The sequence below is a fragment of the Odontomachus brunneus genome, unplaced genomic scaffold (genome assembly GCF_010583005.1).
Source record: "Odontomachus brunneus isolate Ranch 3 - 2012 unplaced genomic scaffold, Obru_v1 Obru_scaffold_007, whole genome shotgun sequence".
NCBI classification, from domain to species: domain Eukaryota; kingdom Metazoa; phylum Arthropoda; class Insecta; order Hymenoptera; family Formicidae; genus Odontomachus; species Odontomachus brunneus.
This window is the reverse complement of record NW_022639457.1, coordinates 2,484,827-2,507,406: the sequence shown is the minus strand read 5'-3', so window position 1 is coordinate 2,507,406 and position 22,580 is coordinate 2,484,827. Positions and strand designations below refer to the sequence as shown.

General features: G+C 46.0%; 1 protein-coding gene across 7 annotated transcripts in view; it reads right to left on the bottom strand.

Annotated features, from left to right (window-relative positions):
- The window catches only part of LOC116853981, a 191,757-nt gene that overhangs the window by 108,993 nt on the left and 60,184 nt on the right, over positions 1-22,580 (bottom strand). For all 7 annotated transcript variants that reach the window (XR_004380058.1, XM_032835401.1, XM_032835402.1 and 4 more), the window contains one exon: positions 13,986-14,195. Coding sequence is in view for 5 of the 7 variants with exons in the window: in XM_032835402.1 (XP_032691293.1) it covers positions 13,986-14,195 (210 nt within the window). In the remaining 2 variants the exon portion in view is untranslated. The remainder of the gene's footprint in view (positions 1-13,985; positions 14,196-22,580) is intronic.

Genomic DNA, 22,580 nt, shown 5'->3' with positions numbered 1-22,580 from the left:
CCCTTTACGTGTTCGCCATGACAGCAGAAGAATTCTTCTTTCTTTCCATTTGGTGTCTTCGCTTGATCGTATCAATAATGCCATCGTTCATACCTGTTTTCGAACGAAGAGCGCGATGGCGGCTACCCTTCGATCTCGACGTAGGAGAATGCAGAAGTCACGTGAAAAGAAGTCGGAGGCACGTATTTCGTATCTGCGACGACGCGCACAACAAAGAGAGAGAGAGAGAGAGAGAGAGAGAGAGATCGACGTGGTACGAAAGGAAATTCGAGCGCGGCTCTGAAAATGCCGAAGTGCCATCTGAATTCCTTACTCGTGCGAAAGCAGCTTATCGACGAGATATTGGCCGCGCGCGAAACCTTTCAACGCCGAGTGACGTTCAAACCGATCGGGGTAAACGCGAATAATTCCCGCCGGCGCGGAAGGAGCAATTAAGTGCACCGAGGTATCGTAATAACATAGAAGATCGCCTCGCGGCTTCGCCGAACGCCCCCGATCACTTCGCTCCCGCTACGATCGAGAGATCCCAGTCTTGCAATCCCAGTGATGCCGAGAAGTCTTCGTGGAGTGCTTTTATGCACATTTCGTTATCCGCGTAGGCATGAAGCGTGTCGTTCCTCCACAAAGCCGCGGATAAACTCTGCAGCCAATATCCTCTTTTATTCGTTAATAACGTACGGTATCGCCGTAGAGCGCGGATCGTTGAACCGTAAAGCGCCGCAGGAATGACCTGCCTGCATGCCTACCTGCCTAGTTACATAATGCGAAATGCATTCGCGTGGTTGTGCGCTGCGTTAAATACACCTCGCGTAACCGATCCACCTTTCACCCGCATCATCGTTATTATCGTTGCCGCGCGGTTACAGGGTCGCTTCCAAGTTCTCCCGGCTACCCACGTATAAAATAGACGGACGCTACAAAGCGGAGCCAACGCTCGGTCGCCTCGCGTGCACTCCGCTGTCAATCATTGGCCGAGAGAATCTATAATCTTCAGGCGATTCAGTAAAAATATTTCCGACTTTTTCGTTAAACTCATAAATTTCTGCCATCTGTCGTTATCGGACACTTGGCGCTTACATAATAAGTTAAAAGTGACTAGAATATGTGGGTCCAATACCTATTTATGTTACTTTCCTTCTTTTTGAGTCTAATCAAATCTATTTTCCTTTTTGTTCGTCTATTTTACTCGTCTATTAGTCCGTTATCAGTCCATAAGGTAGGCCGCTGAAGGATTAAGATAATCTTGTTATCTAACTTTGTATGCATTTGCATATCTTTCAACTTCGTCTGTCACCACTGAAATAGAAATACGGGAGAACAAGTTTAATCTTCCAGACGTGAATTATTTCTGAGTGAATTAGTAAAAGGAATATTTCACTAATATTCTGTGAGTATTCACTGATTTTCAATGAAAACGCTCCCTCTTCACTGCTCCGTCGTATATCTTACTATTCTTCACGTGAAGTGGAAGTAAGATTTCACTGGAAGATTTGTAATACACAAATTCGTCGTACGCTACGTGAAATCCAACATTTTACGTCGCAATGACGGAATAACGGTCTCCATGCGATTTACTTACAATTACTTTGTACTTGTAAATTACATTAATAACAGTCGCTGTATTAGGAACAGTCGTTACTCATAACAGTGGTTTCGAGGACCTTTTATTAATAAATGTAGAGTTCTCTACATATTTCCCGATATGAGATCGCAAAGGACCGAGAAACTTGCCCGCGATCTTCGCCACGAGAATTGCGCCGGCGGACCGCAAGCGGATTCTCTTTGCGGAATTCCCCTTCCGTTTGAAGCCGTCGACGCCGTGAGATTGACCGCGATGAACTACGGCTCACCGCCGTGTGGTAATAATAAGGGAGCAGCTTCCTCGTTAATATCGGAGCATCAATATCGTGCGCGCTTTCCTCGCCATGGCTGCTGTTGGGCGAGAGAAGAGGCGCGGTCGACTCGCGCGCCGTCACAATATCGTTAATGTCGCGCCGATGGCGCCGCGCGTAAAATTCTCGCTCAAATATGCGGTCCCCATTACGGCCGTTAGACGCCGAGACGAGGTACCGTGGCTGCGTTGTCCGCTCGCGAGGGCGGCTCGTTTTGCCGCTTTCTGAGCACGACGACCGGCTTAAGGTAACCGCACAAAGCGATGCATCGTGGAGACACACCATTAGTAAGATGCATGACCGCACACGCGCACGGTCTCGTGCAAAGGCAACGGGAGATGCGTGCAGCAGTGCTGGTAGTTTGCACTTGAGTGCAAAATCTCTGCACCAGAAAAAAACTCTCTCTCTCTCTCTCTCTCTCTCTTTCTCTCTCTCTTTCTCTCACTCTCTTTCTCTGCTCGGAAAAATCATTTATTCATGAACAAATAATTTTTCCGAGCAAGAAGGAGAGTTTCCATCAAATCTTGACAGAAACACTTATGAGGATGAAATGCGTGCATGGATGATTGAAACGTGCGAACGTGGACGTCGACTTCGAAGACAACGTGATGATTATTCTTGCGGCAATTCGATGCGGAATCGGGCTTGCTTAGCAGCAGGTCTGGTGCGCGTGGTTATGTGTGCGTGACTCTACAGTTGTGTAAATTGTTTGCGGATGCACGAGGACACGAGTCGCAGCGCACAACCGGAGGCCGCACGTTTCCGAGCGCGCGTATGAGAAGCCGCACGCACGATGCACTCGTACCTATGTAACAAGACCCCACGCGTATGTGCACGCGCTCGGGTGGAGAACTTTGGCACCTGAAACATGACGCCGAGACGTGTGCCATCCACTCGCCTCAAATTGAGACGAACGAGGAACAGCGGGTGCCCGCCGCGCCACGTGAGAGATACTCGCATTCGTATCGCAGACAGAAAGCCCGACTGAAACTGTACCGCGAGATCCTGAGAAATCTCTCGGCTTAAAACTCTCAGAACCGAGAGGAAATGAGTGAATCAGAGAGAGAGAGAGAGAGAGAGAGAGAGAGGGGGGAGAGGGAGAGAGAAAAGTATATATATCTTAGACTGAAGTTAAGAATTCACGAACAACGGGCGCACTCACCTCAACTCTCGGTAGATTAACATTAACTGTTTTGATCTCGCATACGAATCGCGAATTACGCTGCGAAAGGTAACGAAAGGCTTCCGGAAATTCTTTTATAATTATCCAGCGTAAGATCTCTCTCGAGACTTTCGATCTTTGACTAGTAAAACTTTACAAAGTACACACACACACAATAAATTAGCACGCAGCGCAGGGGAACAATCGAGGAATGCTGCTGAAGAACTGAACAACTACTTCTCGCGCTTTACTTGCGCTTTACGTATCCTATTCGGGAATAGCTTCCCCATTAGTCGAATTATCTCACGTGTCGTAAGTTGACTGACAAGTAAACCTACCTAAAAGGTACACTTCGATTTCTTTCTTCATTTGACACAAATGTAGAAGTATAAAAAATATTTAGGTCATATTTTTTCATTTTGGTCCACTTTGAGTTTCACGGGCAGTTTATAGCTTTTTAATGTTCTCAATCCTATCATCAACGAGTACAATAAAAATGTATAAGAAATAAAATTGAATACAAGATATAGTTAAATAATTTTAGCAAAATCGATATAGCTGAAACATGATAAATTTCTTTAGCAAAGATTCCAACCGAAATATTTCAAATCTGTGCTAAATTAGTAAAAAGCGGTTCGAATCTCGGCCAAATCGAGAAATTATTTGTATAAATAATTTTTTTCAACTTTTTACACCCGTTTAAACATTTTATTATTTATACAAATAATTTTACATATTTAACTTCATATTCATAGTCATCAAATCAAAAACGCCTAAATCTTGTATTCAATTTTATTTCTTATGCATTTTTGTTGCACTTGTTGATGGTAGGAGTGAGAACATTAAAAACTGTCTATAAACTATAAACTGTCCGTGAAATTCAAAGTGGACTAAAATGAAAAAATATGACCTAAATATTTGTTGTACTTCTACATTTGTGCCAAATTAGAAAAAATCGGAGTGTAACGGGTAGGTTTACTTGTTAGCGCAGCTCGTCCTTGCATGTATCGCTTCGATATCTCGTCTGCGAATCTATCGCGAATTCCGCGAGTCTGAACGCGCTCGACGAACGTCAACATGCTCGCACGAGATAACGTCTACTTTATAATGAATAACTCAAAAATTCACGTGATTATTCGCGAAATGACAGGGAATTTTACGTTCAGTTTGATGAGCTCTACCTGTACCCAACAGGTGCGCCAATAATTGTCAGACACCCTGTTTACCGTTGGGCGATTTCACCTTAGCTTACGCTTAGCTTAGCTACGGACGAAAGTAATTGTTGTCCGACTTATCTCTTTAGCCGACTTGGAAATCCCGTAGAAATATGCGACGGATAATCACCTCTAATCACCAACGGCGCGTGATCGCAGCAGCAGGGTGAACTTGAACGTTTCGTCCCGAAAACGGCAAGAAACGGAACAGTCAGACGGACGGACAGAGTGCAACGCGGCATTACGTTAAGTGGATTAAAAAGTTGCGCATGAAAATGGAATTAATTAGCGAGCGCGCGCTTGCTCGCTCGCTCACAGATGCATCATCGGGCAGGGACGGCAGAGGAGAAGCGCGGTTAATTAACCGGCCCTCGCAATCCCGTCTTCGAGGTAACATCGCGTCGTAAACGCGTGCACGGTGCGCGATTAACGGCGCCATTGTTATACGCGCTTCGCAAATTAATAATTAGAAGTCCGGTCGAGACAGTTCACGGCGGTGTTGTCTCCCGGCCGAGATTGATCGGTCGCGGAGTTATCGCCCGAATATGCGTCGCTTTACAGCTTCATCAGACGCGCACGTTCGCTTTGCGCAGAATTAACTCGCGCGAAGTTAGCCCAGGAAGCCTTCGGAACCTTTGCGTCGTGCAATCACGTTTCCCGGACGGATTCTACGAGCTGTTTTTGCGAGCCAAAATCATCCTATCAGCGACTCTGGCGCGTGACGTAAGGCATGCTTTTGTGCTCTCAAGCTGAACGTCAAGTCCTAAGTGAACGCATGTGTCTCGCGCGAGCGTCAATTAAGTGCCAACGCAAAGAGTTAATAACTCTTAAGCTGGAGGTGTGCAAAGGGAAATTCAAAGTGCGCACATCTGCGCACACGGCGGAAAATCGAATGACACACAGAAAGTTAATTTTTCCCCATTGTCGCAAGATTAACTTCATACTGGCCCAGAATTACACGACACGACACAAACGACTTCGTCGTTCAGATCGATGAACACGCGTACAAACACGGAATCGTGCTCTCGCTGCGGAAAATACAATTTACTCATCGCGGGACACTTCGCCCGGGGATTTTCGTTTGTCCGGGCTCCCGGATAAGGCTGTTTATCATCGTATAGATACCGACGACCCTGGCATGTCGCGCTCTCGGCGAGTACACAATCTTTTCGCTCTCTCGCGGAGTTAATAGCCGAATGTCCGAGTTCACGGGGGCAGCTTCTCTCGGGGTGGTGGGTCGCGAGATACCAGGCTATGATACTAGCTGGGGGGGACAGGGATGTGCTCCATCCCACGGAGGAAATAACACCCCGAGAACACGATGTATGGCCTGGACTTAAGTTATTTATAGACTCGAGACAACACTCGGGCCTCCAGCGCGCGCCCCCTCGACCATTCGCTACACCACCTTCCCTATGCTTGTGTCTTCGGTGTACTCGTCCTTGTTGCAGAAGCATCACGGGGTGTGCTTCCAGCAAATTCCAACACACGCGCGCGCGCGCCTACCGGCGCGGCGGAATGCAGGCTGTTAACCCTCCCCGCCCGGTTGCATGCGCGCAAATGGCCGTTCGTGAATTATATCGCGATTTCCGATCGCTACCGAATGCCCGAAGAAGATCCTGGTGTCGTGTTCACGACGTCGATTACGCCGCAGTAGATTCGGTCGCGCCTAAAGATACTTCTTCTCCCTAGGTATTTGTCAGGAAGCTTGCGCAGGAGCTGTCGCAAAAAGAAACGCACAGTCGATGATAAAGTCATGAGCATCCGCGGGCTTCCATCTTACCAGTCGTAAAAGCGTACTGAGAAATTCACGTCCCTTTTCCACTCTCTCTCTCTCTCTCTCTCTCTCTCTCTCTCTCTCTCTCTCTCTCTCTCTCTGTCTTCCTTGCGCGTTCGCGAGCTTTCCTTACCCGCGGGGTTTGCGGAAACGTTGAAAAATTTCGCGGACGGAGAAGGGTGTTCGCCCGCGCACAGCCCTTGGCACGAACACGCGACGTAGAAGCGTTTCGACCGGACAATGAACATCTCCACGCGCGTGCGAGCAGTGAAATAAATGACGGCCGGTGAAGCATCGCCCGGGCGCGGCACACGTGTGTGTGTGGGTGTCACGTCGCCCGCAGTAACGCGAGGAACCGTTCCTGCATGCAGACCTGCACGATCGGCATAACACGCCTCGGTCGATAATCGCAAAGAAATAACTTATGCCCGGTCTTACTGATGTTAAGGTTAATCTCTTAACTCGTTTAAACTGTTGGAACAACAAACGCGTTCCTTGAGTAACTTTTCCAAAGTCTTGAACAAAATATTTAAATCTTAATGCGTTGTAGCGACTTGAAACAAAAAAAAAGGGATTCGAAAGGGGAAATTACCGCGTGTTTGATGAACGGAAAATCGTCCTTTCGCGGAAATATCAAATAGCGTAATCGTGTAAGCACGAAAGATATCAGTTTTCGCATTTGCATCGAAGTGAACAATAATTCATGTTAAAAATCAATGGGAAACTTTGGATTTTATAACGTGACACCTCAATTTTGTGTTTTTGATGAATGTAAAGCGCGATTTTGTTACTATATTGTGTGTATATAGAAGCGAATATTGTTGACTATAGCGTTAAAATAAAAAAAATAATTAATTTAGCTACGGTATCGACGACATTAGTTGTCCCTATTTTAATGACACATCTTAGCAGTCATAGTTAATACTTCAGCTCCTGCGGCTAATTCTTTTTCTGCGTACAGGCTGACCGATCGCACTATTCCCGTCCCTTTCTTTCTCCCTCCATCTCTCTCTCTCTCTCTCTCTCTCTCTCTCTCTCCCCTTTTCCATTCCCTCTCTCTTTCTCACCGACACTCTCGGCTTTTTCACTCGGCTTTCCCCCACGCAGAGAATTCCGGTTTCGCCCATGCAACGTTCGCAATTAAGCGTATTTCGCGCATCCGCGCAAAAACACGTTTCTCTCGCGTAATTACGATCTCGTCCACGGTAGCGTGCCGAGAAAGAGAAAAAAATATATATCACCGGATGTCGAGTGAATCTGTCGAAGATTCGCTCTATCACGCCGACAGATTCGCGAATGAAAATTAATGGAAACGATCAGTGGAAACGTGGAGCAAGCTTATCGGCCGATCGGCCGCGCATGATGATCGACGCAATACTGAACGTTGACAATGCATCCCGTTCTTGAACGCTCGCAAACACGAGCCGCGTATTGTGCCGCGGCCTGACGAGGCGAGAGTAAGTGCATCGCTTTCAAGCCGCGTATCTCGACAGGGAAGTGGCAGACAGCGGTTACTTTCTCGCACGTGCGCGAAAGAATAATCCCGAAACGTCAACCCAGATTCTTTCCCGTTAAAAAAGATCGTTAATGTCCGTCGTTACATCCATCTCTCTAGACGCGGCGTGTTCACCTTCGATTATTCGCGCTCATCTTGTTAAAGTCACGCGGTGACTGGAAATATCAGTCACGCACCCTCGATTAACGATTTCGTTCTGTCACCGTCCACTGGATATTCCGAGACGAAAGTTTCACATTAATGCTGAGGAAGCTCGAAAAGAATCACTCGTTCATGAATTACTCAACATTCGACATAATGTTAAATTTATCTCAAGAACAAATTCAGGTATATAAATCATCGGTTCGACATTCTCTATTGGCCTTCCAAGTTTAGCTGTATCTGATAGAGCTGACGTGGAAACAACATTTCCACTCGGATAACCTCAATTCTCTCGCATTGAGAGATTGCTAACGCCAGTGGCTATCTCTATTTTTACAAAAGCGACGTGTCCCCGATTATTCGCGCTCATCTTTAAAAGTCACGCGGTGCCTTTAAAAACTAGCCACGTGGTAGTTGTGCCGATCAATGCTCCGCCGGAGATCCGCGGAGATAATAGGCCGCTTTTTCGAGCAAGCGAGCAGTTGTGCTGAACGTGTGTCGTGTCCCGCCATCGTGTCTAATTTCGCGGTTGGCCCGGACTTCCACGTCGAAACGGCAGAACGGCGCCAGTCGAGGCGAAGGAAGGCAAAAAAAATTCCCGGCGGCACGGAAAATCGGGAGCGTTTAATCGCTCGCAAGCTGGAGGAAGCGACGAAGCGTCCGAGGCTCACTCTCGGTAATTCCGTCGCGCGCATTTTTCTCCCTCGTTCGCCGTCCTTTCATCCTCGCGTTCATCGGTCGCGGGGGAGGGGGGGGTGACAGGTGGGGCGCGAACGGCATCGCAGAGGGACGGAGAGGAACGAGAGGAAATGGGGACGCGCGAAGCGAAATTTCCACGAGACTAAGCGAAACCCGGTCCAAGTCGAACCTATTGCGAACGGCACGAACAAAGGACGGAGAAGGACAAAGGGGGAAGTCTTAGCGTGGAGCGTGACGGATAACGAGGGTGTTAATCACGCGTTATCACTCGCTCGTGAAGGACGTGAAGGGAGGGGGACGACGCGTCTACGTCGCAAAAGAGAGTAAAACGGGTGTGCACTCGTTTTCCAGGGCCGTTTCGCTGCACTCTTTCGCGCGCCGAGGCGTATCACGATCCCTCGAGACACGAATTTACATATGAAATTTCACCTTCAGAATTTCAGCCTTCGAAAACGCACGGGTTCCTCCTGTCCGTAAGCCGGCTCAATCGCTCTGTAGTAAAAGCCGATATCGCGCTTTGCAAGCGGCGGAATCGCTCAAGATAGTTTTGCGAAGCAGCCGCGCCGAACACACGTTATTTTAACGCTCACGACCGTGCCGAGAAGTGTACACGAAACACCAAAACAAAAGATACAACGGTTGAGCCGAAATGGAGTTACGAAGGCAACCTTAAGAACGCTCAAACGCCAAAGGGACACGCGCGCGCTGTCTCTAAATAACTCGCGCGATTCTCAACGAGCAATTTACAGCGTGACGGCGTCTTTCAGGAAGGATACAAAGCAAGGGCCGAAATTTAAATGAGGAGTGTGCCGTCGACAAACGACAACGAGCTGCTTTCGTACACGAAACAATTGAATTTACTTTTATCATTGTGGAAGAGACAGGACGCGAGTGAGAAATGAGGGAGAAAGAGAAAGAGCGCGAATTCCGAAGAACTCGGAGGAACAGCGGGGAGACTCGCTTTCCCCGTCGAGGGAACGCGGAAAAAGACGAGGGAGGATAAGGGATGAAAAGTAATGGCGCGACGAGACTCTGCGCCGTTGCGGTGGAGATGGCTCGGCGGATAAACTTACGGCACGTACAATGTCCGCCACACGGCGTTCCGTTTCACCTAGTGGCCGTTCAGAGACACGTCCCCTGAACAGACAGAACTTCTGGCATGCAAAAATTGCGACAGATCGACGCGAGGCAGACAGCCGCGGAAATTAAAAAGCGAAACCGCTGGCGTGCGCGCGAAAGAAGCCGCGGTAACCCCGTTGAAAATTAATTACAAGCTCGCGTTTGTCCGCGAGACGCAATCTGATTTGCGCGCAACGGAACACTAATCAAACGGAGTTTCTCCCTCGTCTCTGTTATCCATTATTGTTTGTAGGGGTGCCCGGGGCTAGATGTCCCATGTCTCAGAATTTCGGTTACGACTTCTCAAACAACTAATTGTTGCGACTGACTGTACAGACATAATAGAGCTTTCCTCTGTGCGTTAATGCCCGCCACGACCTTGTTAAGCGTATATTTGCAATAACCAAAATGCAAACAACCTGACCATCTTGCCGGTTCACTTCCTCAGTTAAGGCGCGAGTTAAGTCTCCTTGTACTTCGCCGACCACTACTAATTTGTGACGTCAGAAGCGAGGAATACCATTTCCGAATAAAGATAGATATAAACGAAAAAGCATTTAAGATTGTTTAAACACACTTATAAAATTGTCCAAAAGGTGTCTCTTTTTCCTGACAATCAGTATAATAAATAGTGAAATGAGGCAATGATGAAATGAATTTGTTTTGTCTGCGTGCCCGATTTCACCATTTATTGTACGATTATTTATTAATCGTCGAGAGATATTTTTCGAACAATTTTACGAGTATGCTGAAGCAGTCTCAAGTGTTGTTTCGTCCATATTTATCTTTATTTAAAAATGGTACGCAACTTTCGTCAGTATAAGTCGTTTTTCGCTTCTGACGTCACAAATTCAATATGGCCGCGGCGAGGTATAAGGAGTCTTAAGACGGCCATATGTAAAATATGTATTATTCTGTTCAATAGTTCCGGGTTCCCCACAAGAAATCTCCGCCTCCAATCCTCTTGCCGGCCCTTAATTATGGACCAACTTTATCGTGTCCGTCCTTATTCTCGATATCAATCATTTTATGAATGAAAATTGCTTTTATTATCCGAGACAGTATATCACACACTTGCGGGAAATTGCATTCTAGCTAGTAACACGTCGCTAAACTTTATTCACTCACGATGAGAAATATTAATGGAAATTTTCGAGAAGCTCGAAAAGAACTTATTTTGCTACTACCAAACTAGTTTTTTCTATTTTTATCTGCGCAATATTGTTCTGATTTTAATAAAACTCGAAGACAAGTATCGATGTTTTAAAAGGATTAAAGATATTGTGTTTCTCTCAAGATAAATGCTAGAAAAAAAGCACAATATATCTCTGATGTCATCTAGTGATGTCTCTGATGACCACTACTGTGTGATTCCGCGCTTATTAGGCACACATCAGACATATGGTCGTCGGAAATGGCATTACGTTACGAGATAATCTAAATAAAAGGGCTAAATTTCAGGCTGCAAAGTCAAGGCATGCGAATGGTGCGCGAACGCGTTCATCGCGATCTATTTACCTAATTAACAGTCATTACACGCTGTTCGCGCACGCATCTGAATCTCGCGCGAGATCAATAACACATTTCCCGTGTTGCTCCCGGCGCGTAGGTAATACCCAACGGCGATGTCGCAAACCATGTCGTTTCTTGTCGCCGTGCGACTCTCACGAGCGTCATAGACGACGTCGGTCGCGTGAGTTACGGCAAAACTTGGCAGTTAAGAAGTTAAGAAGCTGCTCCAGGTAACCCAACGATGAGTTTATAGTACGTCCGTTCGGCAAAAATTCCGACACGCTGCGCGAGATTTAACGCGAACCGGTGAGGAAAACTCTCGGAGCCCCTTCGAGGAAGGGAGAGAGAGAGAGAGAGAGAGAGAGAGGGAGAGGGAGAGGGAGAGAGGGACAGAGAGAGAGAAAAACTTCTTCAGCCACTTTTTCCCAACTTCCCGGGATTCTTCTTACTTCCGTTTAATGCGCCCTACGCCGATCTAATTTCGCGGCGACGTTAGGCGGCTTACGTCCACGAGTGAGATAGAGTGGTCGTGTCGTTAAACGACACTTCCGATATTTTCGCAGTTGTCATCGCATCGCGAGAACGACGGCTGTGATATCCATCGCCAAGAACGAAAAACCGCTGATAGCGTGTAACATAAAAACACCCGCTGCGAGATCTGCTCCGAGTTGAAATCGTCGTCGATGACGAACACGGAGCACACCCGATTCGAACGTTTCGTGCTTAAAAATTTAGTCATTTGAACAAATTGAGCCATCATTCCGTATAGAAGCTTGCACAGACGGCTAATTTAATGAGTGTATCTGCCAATCGTTTTTCTACATTCGATTTATTAATCGAGTGGTTTTTTGCTTTCCAAGCGTTACCTGCCCGCTAAAAACAGAAATCAGTCGCGCTGATAACGAGTCGCGTGTTAAAGAACTCGGTGACGAGTTGAAAATAACCGTCGGTTGAAAATAACCGTTGATGTAGTTATTGAATAATCAAAGATCGATTCGCCGAGATACCCAAAGAGAAACAACGGACGCTGTTCTGTTCGGGTGATCATTTAAATTGGGCTTTGGCCAAAAAGAGGGTAAAGAACGAAGGAGAGAGATGGAGAACGAGGGGGAGGAGTTTTATTTTCTTTATCGTACGTGGAGGTCCAAAAGGATTCCCCACCTCGTCCTGGTTGCTGCAGCACGAACGCGACTCGGCTAGCCGTAATTTGTACGCGTATCGGGAGCCCCTCCGTAATCCTGGCGTTGGGAAAACGCGATCCCGATTTTTAGTTAGCCGTGTGTATTTCAAACGCCGTCGCCGTCACGCGTATAAAGCAAAGCACGGCGAACGGGGATGTGCATCGCTCTTTCGAGTCGTCAACGCGCCGGTTTCGAAACGTACGTTTCGTACCTCAAGGTTGGCGAACAAATTGGCCTATCAATGGGTCTCATATTTCGATTGCATTGTAAATGCCCTTTCGTGTTATCTGAAGAAAATGTCCGCTGAGAGAAAACATGTCCAAGAAATAAAAAGTACTTATTCGGTGGATACTAACATATTTACCAATGTAACAAATCTTTTGAAGAAGCAAATACAGATTTCTTTAAAATCTCAGTTTTCCAAAAAAGCAATTATTGCAAATTTGTTTATTGTACTTGAGTGAAAGAAAAAGAAATTTAGATACGAGTGAATAGTTATTAGATAATTTTTCTCTTATCCGATATATTTTTCACGCTGTCATGGGAACATATTCAATCAATTGAAACGTTCGCTCCTACAGAGTCAGCATCCACTTTAAGCTTGAGCGAAACATCCACTCTTGCGACTTCGAGTGGCAACATTTTCACTGTTGTCTCGAGCGAAAGTATTGCCACTTTTCCGCCGTTCTGGATGAGATTCCGCTCCAAGAAATTTAGATAGCCGGTCGAACGTTTCTCCACCTTCGACTCGTCGATCTGTAATTTCTTAACCGAATCGTTTCTCGTTTTCTAAGCGTCACTTTAGTGCTGCAAACAGAAATAAGCGATTTCCCGCGTTGATAACATGATAAACGACCTCGTCCATATACGGGCTTTCGACAGAGCCTCGAGGAGGATCGTATTCGAACGGAATATTACAGCGCGACGTGATCGCGAAGCCGTAATTAAAATCTAACGTTCTTAGCAAGAACTTCCAACTCGAAATGGATTGTTGCCGAACACGCGACGTGATCGATCATCCGCGGCGCATTAACCGAACGCCGCGGAATAAAAGGCCTCGTGCTATCATCGTTGAAGCCGCAATAAGCAAAGGAGCACGAACTTCGATCAATCCGCTCTCATGTCAGGCCGCAGCGATGCTTTGAATAGCAAATACGTTTCGCGAGGGAGAAGAGGGGGACTCAACATTTGCGCGTCTCTCTCTCTCTCTCTCTCTCTCTCTCCCCCTTCCCTCTATTCTCTCTCTTTTACGAAAGGCATAGCTGGCAGTAGTATGCATAATCATCATACTAAGACAGGTATACTGCCCTTACGTTTTGCTTCGGCGCGTCTCTCTCTCTCTCTCTCCCTCTCTCCCTCTCCTTCTCCCTCTCTCTCTCTCTCTCTATTCCCTTCCTTCGTTGCACAGAGAGACTTTATAGAAATCAAAGAGAATACGTTTTGTAATCAAGAGAGAGAAAGAGAGAGAGAATCAACAGTTTGAGTAATATCAGAAAAAAGCTACGCTCGTTTGGGTAGAACAAATCTTGTCGGCAAATGAAAATACAGAAAAGTCCCGAGAGAGATCCCGGATATGTTCTCGTGCCTGAAGAACGCAATTCGACTTTGTGATTTTCCGTCGCGATATGACTTGCAAAATTCACATTAATCTTCGAAGAGACGTCGAGCTGTTTCATCTCAGATCCGTCGAGGAGACGCCAAATTCGCGAGTCCCTTGAACCCGTGTCCAGGAGACAGCGACGGAAGCGCGACATATACCGGGTGTGACTCACCTCGAATGCAGAGCGCAGCCGCGTTGCACCGTGATGTAACTCGGGGCTGGCGGTGGCGGTGGAGGTGTGCGATACGTCGACGGCGGCGGCGGAGGTGGTGGTTGTTGTTCATGTCTGTGGGGATAGTTGTGGTGGTGGTGATGATTATGAGAGTGGCTCAGGGTACCTCGCAGAGTCCCGGGCAGATGGCGATGTGGCGTCGACTGCTCGCTGAAACATCAACGGGGCGAAAGACTGGTCAGAGATCGATCCGCAGGCGCGCGCACACACACACACACACTCTCTCTCTCTCTCTCTCTCTCTCGGGGTTATTCTTTTCCCACCGGGTACAGGTGGACTCGTACCGATGGTGGAGCGTACAGAAAGACTGTCGGTAAGAACCGGCGCGAGGTAAAACCGGGCTCGCGCATCCAGCACGTCGCCCAACTGACCTCGAAGAGATAATCGCAGAAACGCGACTCTTGAAATTTCACGGTGATTTCGTCAACTTTGCCACGTCGTCTTTGAAGTAATCGAGAGAATGTTCTTTTTACTGAAGGTTATCTTCTTATTATCTCATATCATCTTATATTTAATATTATATCTATAATATTATATTTAATAGTATTGTCTTATTGTTCACAAGGAGAATTCACACCTTGGCAGAAAACAGAAAGGCAGAAGCCAATCAAAATTCGTGTCAAAACTAGTAGAAAAGCAGAATTTATTTCCAGTCGACCACCATTTAACCAGCAGCAGTTCTGATTGATTTCTGCTTTTCTGCTTTTCTGGCCAAAGTGTGAATACGCCCTGTTGTTGAAGAACATGGAAGTCACGTTGTCTCGTGTGTATTAATAAAAGGGAAGTGCCCTACTTCCTAAGACCCGATCGCTCATGTCGGCACGATCGCGCGAGCCATAATCCGATGATATCCCGCGGACTTTTCAATATCGAATACGAGAAGTTGCACGAAATGTTCGGGTCGTCCTGCTCGTAATAAAGTACCCGTGGATGCGCGAGGCCGAACTATTCTCTTAAATCTTACAGAGCTATAAATTTTATACACAGAAGTAGGAGATACATATGTGCGTACGCACACGTTCGAAACTTCACTTTCTAAATCAGTCTGTATACGTAGTCGCGCGGTTCGTGCCGTTATTTACTTTGGCAACGGCATCGCACAGCGCGACATCCTGCATGCGACCAATCCAAATACACACGAGCAAACTCTAATTTCTCAAATCGATGATCGATAAAACGTTATCGAGTCCGAGTATACGAATGTCAAATATGTCGCAGACCAGTGCCGACATTTATTCCGGCGATAGTCGCGACTTGTTCACCGCTTATCAGTTATCGGCCAATATGGAACATGATAAACCTTCAAGATAAGGAATGTCCTTGTCAGCGACGAGACACGTTCTGACGAGAGGATATGCGCGCATGATTAAAAAAAGAAAACAAATTCACGTCCCAGTCACGTTGTGTGCTTCACCTCACACATGTCCGCACGCTGAACGCTAATTGTCGCGATCTGCGCTTTTGTAAACGGGACAAGCTGCGACGCGCCAACCGTCTCCCTTTCAATGCGCTTTTCATTACCGATTTTTCGGGATCCGGCTTGTTTTCACACCTGCCAGTAATTACATGCAGAGGGACGCTCGTTGTATCCGGTCGCAGGACACACACCGTCGCACCTGGGCCGCGGCCCTCCCTTGCTCAGAGATTCCGGATACCGCGCTCGTAACGGACGAGCGCCTCGTTCCGCAAGCTTTGCTATTTTATCCGAGACATTTCCACGTGTATCCGTCGCGATTTGAACCCTTGTTTATGAGCGGAAGCGTTGCTATTAAAGGATTCAGTCTGAGTTTCTCGCAAGCGCGAGTTCCTCGTTCCCGAACGCGAACACAAATGACGCACAGAGACCTGTCGACGTAGCTGGCAGAACCCAGGGGCTGCATTCTTGATGCGTATTCGACGCTAAGTACGCCCTTCTTATTCCGTTTTTCTTACACGAACATCCCGTAAAAGGAAGTTCAAAGTCGGAAAGAAGTTGAGAGTCGGAAAGGCGCATAATTAGCGTTGGAATATGCGTCGAGAATATGGCCCCAGGTCGCCGCAACGCGGACGCACTCGCGCTTCACGCGACGAGCTGATTCAACTGGAACTTCTGCGACTACGACTTGCGTGAGTTAACTTGAGCCCTAAACAAATAGAGAAGCGACATTGAAAATCGATAGGTGCGATATATCAAAGAGCCGCCATTTAAGGCTCTCCATATTCGATAGACCTGGTCAATGAGATCTCGGCTATATATTGAAAGATGTGTGACAGACAGAAGTCAAGGCAGATTAGGGTAGAATAAAAATTCACATAAATAAAGGTCACACTTAATGGCTGCTTGCTTATAACGTTGACTGACTAGCCGCTTTTGCAAATATTCTTCTGTAACGTCAACTGCGAGTATGTTCTATTGTATCGTTAACCTTAGTGCGTTCGCCATGATGAGAAATAATATGGCGCTGAATCACATGCTTTAGTTAGCCGATCAAACAGTTTCCCTCAATGTCGCTTCTCCATTTTACTTCGAACTTCAGCATTAACCAATCGCAGAGACAAAGACTTCGAAGGGAGTGTGAGATTATTGGTAACCGTATTGATCCCTTATAGAAATATCATACTAAGAATCATTGATAATTACTTATTTTCAGTATTAAAAATACTGGATAATAAGTAATTATCAATGATTCTTAGTATGATATTTCTGTAAGGGATGTACGACAATGGAAAGTAATTTCGAAGCGGTCGATCACAAGTATGACCTCTCACATGCTGCGTACGCGACGTGATTTGCGAGCGCATTTTGCGTATCCTGCACATCTGCAGCTTGCGAGCTATATAGACGGGACTTAATGCGCAGAGATATGATTACAAAACAGATACGTCATTGCATTAACGGACGGAGATGAATCATACGCCGCGAATCAGCCATCTCCGGCGTTGTCTCGCGCTCTTCGCATCGGGCTTCCGTTTTCGCGAAAAAGTTGCGGATTTTAATTCGACTGATGCCCAATTTCTTCACCTCCGGTTAACTTTATCTGCCAGTTATTATATTGGAATTGACCAATCATATTTATGGTTGGCAAGATTAACCAATCACGGTTGACATTTGTCCGACAGATAAAGTTAACCGGAGGTGAAGAAATTGGGCATGAGTGAGTAATTCAGACGGCGAAGTGAAACTCGCGTTACGGCGCCACGGAGTTAAGCGACGTTTCATACAGGTAGATGATTTTATCGTGGTAGCGCGTGAAACCGAACGTGAGACCGGAAGTGTCGAAAGGAGGGATCCCCTCGACTCCGTTACTACGGTTAGACTCCTATCCGTTACCGGGCTAATCTCTCTTCACCCGGCCGCGCCGTTATCGTCGGCCGATAAGAGAAAAGAGAGGGGAAAAGGGAGGGAAATGCATGACCTCGTTTGACGAGCGCGGTGGAGTTTTCACGGGGGTTAACGACCTTGATACCGCCTCTCATCCCTCCAATGGAGCGCGATTACAAATTTCTCGTAAGACGTGCAGGGAGATAAGTCGGTGGATCCCCGCCTTCACGGCGGCATTCGGTGCGGGAGAGCTGCCGGGGAGTCTTTAACAGTCGATACTCTCGATTCCGCGAGATCGTGCGAACTTTGATCGCGCGTATGTGCTCCTGCGAAACGCTTATAATGAAGCCGAAGCGCAAAGTTCTAAGAATAACGATACGCCCGAGACAAGACCGGGCTGACGTGCGCTTCGTGAAAGAGAGTAATTAAACGTCGCGTCGGCTGTAATCAAGACTCCCGCGCGCGCGCGCGCGCGCGTAACAGTGAATCGCGAAGTAATTAGGTGAACGAGAATAAACGCACGTGCGCGCACACATACACACACACACACACACACACACACACATGCTCAATTTGTGCGGGTCGGTTTCGCCCGTCCGTTTTTGCACTCCTGTCGTGTCTGAGGTACAAATGGGTATCAGTACGGTCACTCGTAACTTCAAGAGACACCTCAGAGAAGCGAAGAGAAGCGAATTCTGGACGCATAGCGAGCACTAAATATGTCTTTCTTACTCGCAAGCTGAAACAACGTTATACGCGGGGCTCTTATGTGGGAGAAACGAGTATCAGACGGTCGCGTTCAACGCCAAACGTGCGTTCAAGGCTCTCCAAATGATGCGGTTCTGCTTTTAAAACGGACTACAAACGCGTGAGACGTACAAAGAGAAAATAGTGTAATAGAATATAAAATACTTTTTAAATAGAAAAACATGAATTTCTCCAAGACCACAGCTTTCCATAAAAATAATGATTTATTCTATTTAAATAAAAGAATTTGGATTCAAACAAATATGCGATTGGTAACAACCGAATAAATATATTTTCTATTCTCTAGATATTTTTTTTCTCGGTACACAATTTCGGTATAATCCTGCTTCACAAAAAACATCGCAAGGAAATATAATTTTAACGTAATTTTTACCACAATATTTTCTCCGCGTAGACAAACATCGACAGTCTCAAACTTACTCGTCTCGCGTGTACCGAGTTCTCGTGGAGGGAATCCTGTTCAAGCAAGAGGCGGACGCGACGAACGAAAATTCGGATCAACATGCAGGACGACTTAAAAATGCAAACCTTCGAACCAGCCGCGGGCAGCGGCGGTCATGACGTAATTCAGGACCGCCGCGTGGAAGTCTCGGGGGATACGTCGCCGGAATGTTTAACGAGATGTCACGGTAAAACACAGAGGCTTTGTATACTCGTGCAATTCGCCCCAATGCCGTCCACTCACGCGGCAAGTTAGGCGAGTCGGTCGAGGGGAAGCAGGGCGAACGAGCAAAGTCGAGGAGAAAGATGGCGTAGAGGATTGTGAAGTATTTCTGCGCGTATGAATGTTTCAAGCGGGCAAAGACACGCTTTATTTCAGGCCGCGCGTGCGCCTCGAACTTTGGATTTTACGACCGAAAAATTACGACTCTGCAGGTGCGATAAAAAAGAAAGGAGGAGGAGAGGATGGAGAAAAAAAGAGAGAGATAAATAAACTCCGTGTTCTCCGCGGGCACCTTACCTTACTATCGATAGATCCGAAGACAACGTCTTTCCTTGATGCCAGAAGGGCGATGCGCCAATCTTGATCTTGAAATCCGAATGTCGTGAACGCGCGCGAATGTCATATTATACGATAAATTTGCTCTCGCCGCGAAAGCGCCAAGAACTGTCGGCCATCATTGAATATGGCGGCTACGTGAGAAACGCGACAAATGCGACTTGTAAAAAACTTAGGAACTATCGAATAGATCGATTCTAGAGATTCTAGAGATTCTAGATTCAGTAGATTGACAGTTTCTCCGTCAGTTGTGCATCCCTCATATGACTTAATTATAGAGAGTGCGAACGTATTGAAAGGTGAAGAGGCATCTTGATAGCTTGACGTTTCATACACGTGAGTAAAGAGGTTATCCGGTCGTCACAATTAAGTACTTCATTATTTGTATCTCCGATTGTCGCCTTTGAAATGTGTCGGCAGGCGGAAAAGATCGAGGATTGTTTCCTGAAGCGAGCAGTCTTCTTCTTTTCGGATTTCAGTTGTTATTGTGACAAAAGAAACGTCGTTTATAGCTGAGCAAGACTTGACCGTTGTAAGACAAATCGATTCTCAGTTTTATTTCACGGTAACGACAGCTTTGGCCTCACGGGAATCACTTCGCCTCCACATTCGTGCTGATGATGTATTCATACTGGACGATCGCGGGCGGTGTCGTCGAGCGCGCGCCAACTTGAGCGTCGAAACGCGGCCCAGACAAGATTAAAATGAGCAAAGGACGACGCGAGGTAGAAACAGAAGGAGAGAAAGAGGGAAGGAAAAATACGATAATAGGGAGCTGATGACGTGGGGATCGACGTCGATGCGGGCATCGACTTCCAGCAAGCAGATGCCGTCTGACTGGAAATTACTGTCCTCGCGTAGCCCACGAAGTGGCCCTACCGGGTCCCTACCGACGTTCCAAAGCCATGGAATCGAAACGATGTCATTCCAACGAGCCTTTCTTTCGCCGGTGTTCGCTCACAACTTGAAAGACCACGACACGTACGATCATTAGATAAAATCTATCTTGAAAAATTAACTCACAATTGACGCGCACGTTATAACAGGTCAAGTGGGAGAGATAAGTTATAGTGTAGCGTGAAGTGTACGTAACATTCGTATTCGAGATGTCTCTGCTAGTTGAGAGATATTCGGAGGGCAAAGCCGTCGGGTGTGTAAATATTTCTATTTACAAAGAAAGAAAATTGTTATTACCACAACATAGTAAAAGGACATGATTCTCCGCTGTATTCCTAATCCCAGTCTTTGAGAACTCTTGTGTTTGGAGGCAACATGAATTTACGTGTACTACAGTTTATGCTGTGTACTCTCTGAATTCCTTGGAGTGGAATTTCGCTCAAAACGAATGAAAATACTTACCACTCGAAATCGCAAAAATGAACGTCTCACTCAAGCTTATACTGCAATTCTAAGCAAATATACAAGTAAATCGTATAATCATAAAGTCGTAGCTTACGAATCAATCGTCTACTCATAAGTTCTTACGAGTCTTACAAGTTACGAGCTTTACGATTTTGTCTAGAACTGTATTAGTGAGTGAATCCTGACTCGTATAAGCAAACATTTCGATCGATTAGAGCGAATATGTTCATTGTGACATTGAAGTACATCAGATTCACTCTTCAATTTCAAGTGGAGATATTCACTCGACGATTTAGAATGGAAGATTCACTCCATACGAGCGAGAAATCACTCGAATTCGAATGACTCGTTGATTACTCTATTTTTCGAACGAAATTTTACACGAGCAATTTAGGGAGTACACGGAGAAAAATAATTTGCTGGCCCAGAAATTTTCTGCCGATCTAGCAAAATCTTCTCATTATTATATGGACAGCAGAAAGATTTGCTAGTACTAATCACTACTGCTGGATATAATTTGCTGAATTTACAAATCATTTTGCTATAAGAACCATGATGGATTTATATAAGCAATTGCAGTTTTGCTCCAATAGCGAATAAATTTGCTAAAGACACATTATTTTGCATCAATAGCAAATTAACGTGATACTTAGGACAAATACATTCAACAAACTTTTCCTATCCTGGCAACGAAACTAATAATTCTGCTCTAATAACGAATAATTTATAAAATTAGTTACGTGAATTAAATTTTTTTGATATCACTACAAATATGCAGTAGTAACGACGATTTTGCTAAAAGAGCAAAATTATTTTTCTCCATGTAGAAGAGACCAGATCAAGAATCGTCGGCCCAAGAGTCGCGTTGGTTATACGTTTTGTGTTTATTGTGAAAGTAACAATGGCAAGGAGATCGCAAAATGTTAAGAGTATAAAGTAGCTGTGTCTAAAAGGACTATTTTGCGGTCCTATTGTCACTTTTACAACAAACATACAATTCTAATGTGGCCAACAGAACACCCTTGGGCCGCATTGACCCGGTGAGGACAATACAGATTTATGTATCCTACAGATTATATATACTATAGTATACTACATTTAGTATGTTTATAGTACAAACTAAGGAGATCTATCAAAGCGACTCGAATTGAACGAGCCCAATTCCGCAGTCATTCACTTGAACCAATTGGCGTAGTTTTACCCGACGTTTCTTCCGAATGTACTTCAACGTTCGTACAAAGCAACATTCACACAGGTGGCTTTCCTCCTTTTACACGTCGCGTCATATGTTCGGCGTGGACTCCTCTCCACCGTATTACAGTGGGACTTGCGCAATTTGTCCAGATGCCACGAATAGCCGCGTCGCGCGTCGTGGGAGGTTTCGACGTCGATTTAAAAATACGATATCGAAAGATGCACACAGGAGAGCGATTCATCCGTTGCATTACGATTCACTTCGCTCGCATGCGGCGCGCATATGCTCAATTTCCATGTTCGAGCCTCCTCACTGAGGAGCGTAGCCGCCAACTTTAGAACCGACAAGATGTTCTATACTTGACCTTAATGGCGCCGCTCCGCAACGCACTATGGTCGTAGCGGTGGTCCCGAAGGATCTGCGACTTTTTCCTTATTTGCACTTTTATTTTCACCTTCACTTCGCTCCTCGCCTTCTCGTGTTTTTAATTAAGCCTCCCCTTGCTCTTACTTGTGTTACGCCGAGCGCATCGCGCGTTGGTAACTCGACCTTGATCGCTATTAAGAATCCAAGGTGACGAGCGCGATTCGTCAGATCCGACCGTTGTCGACAACGATTTCTCTTCCTCGTTCGCGACTGTCGATGTGCTTTGGCCTAACAGCCGACTGATGTTCTCTTAAGCGTTCGCTAACCTGTCAACTATCCTTTCTGTTTCTCAATGAAAACAAAATTCGTTCAACGAAACGTTTAGTCGATTTGAACGAGTTATATAGTTGAGAGCTGTGATAAGTTATCCATTGGTTCAATGATCGCAATTTAGTCAGTGATCATACCGGCTTATTGTTGCGTTAATTTGTTCAATAGATGCAACATTTCTTTAAGGACGGTTGACTGCCGATTACATCGATC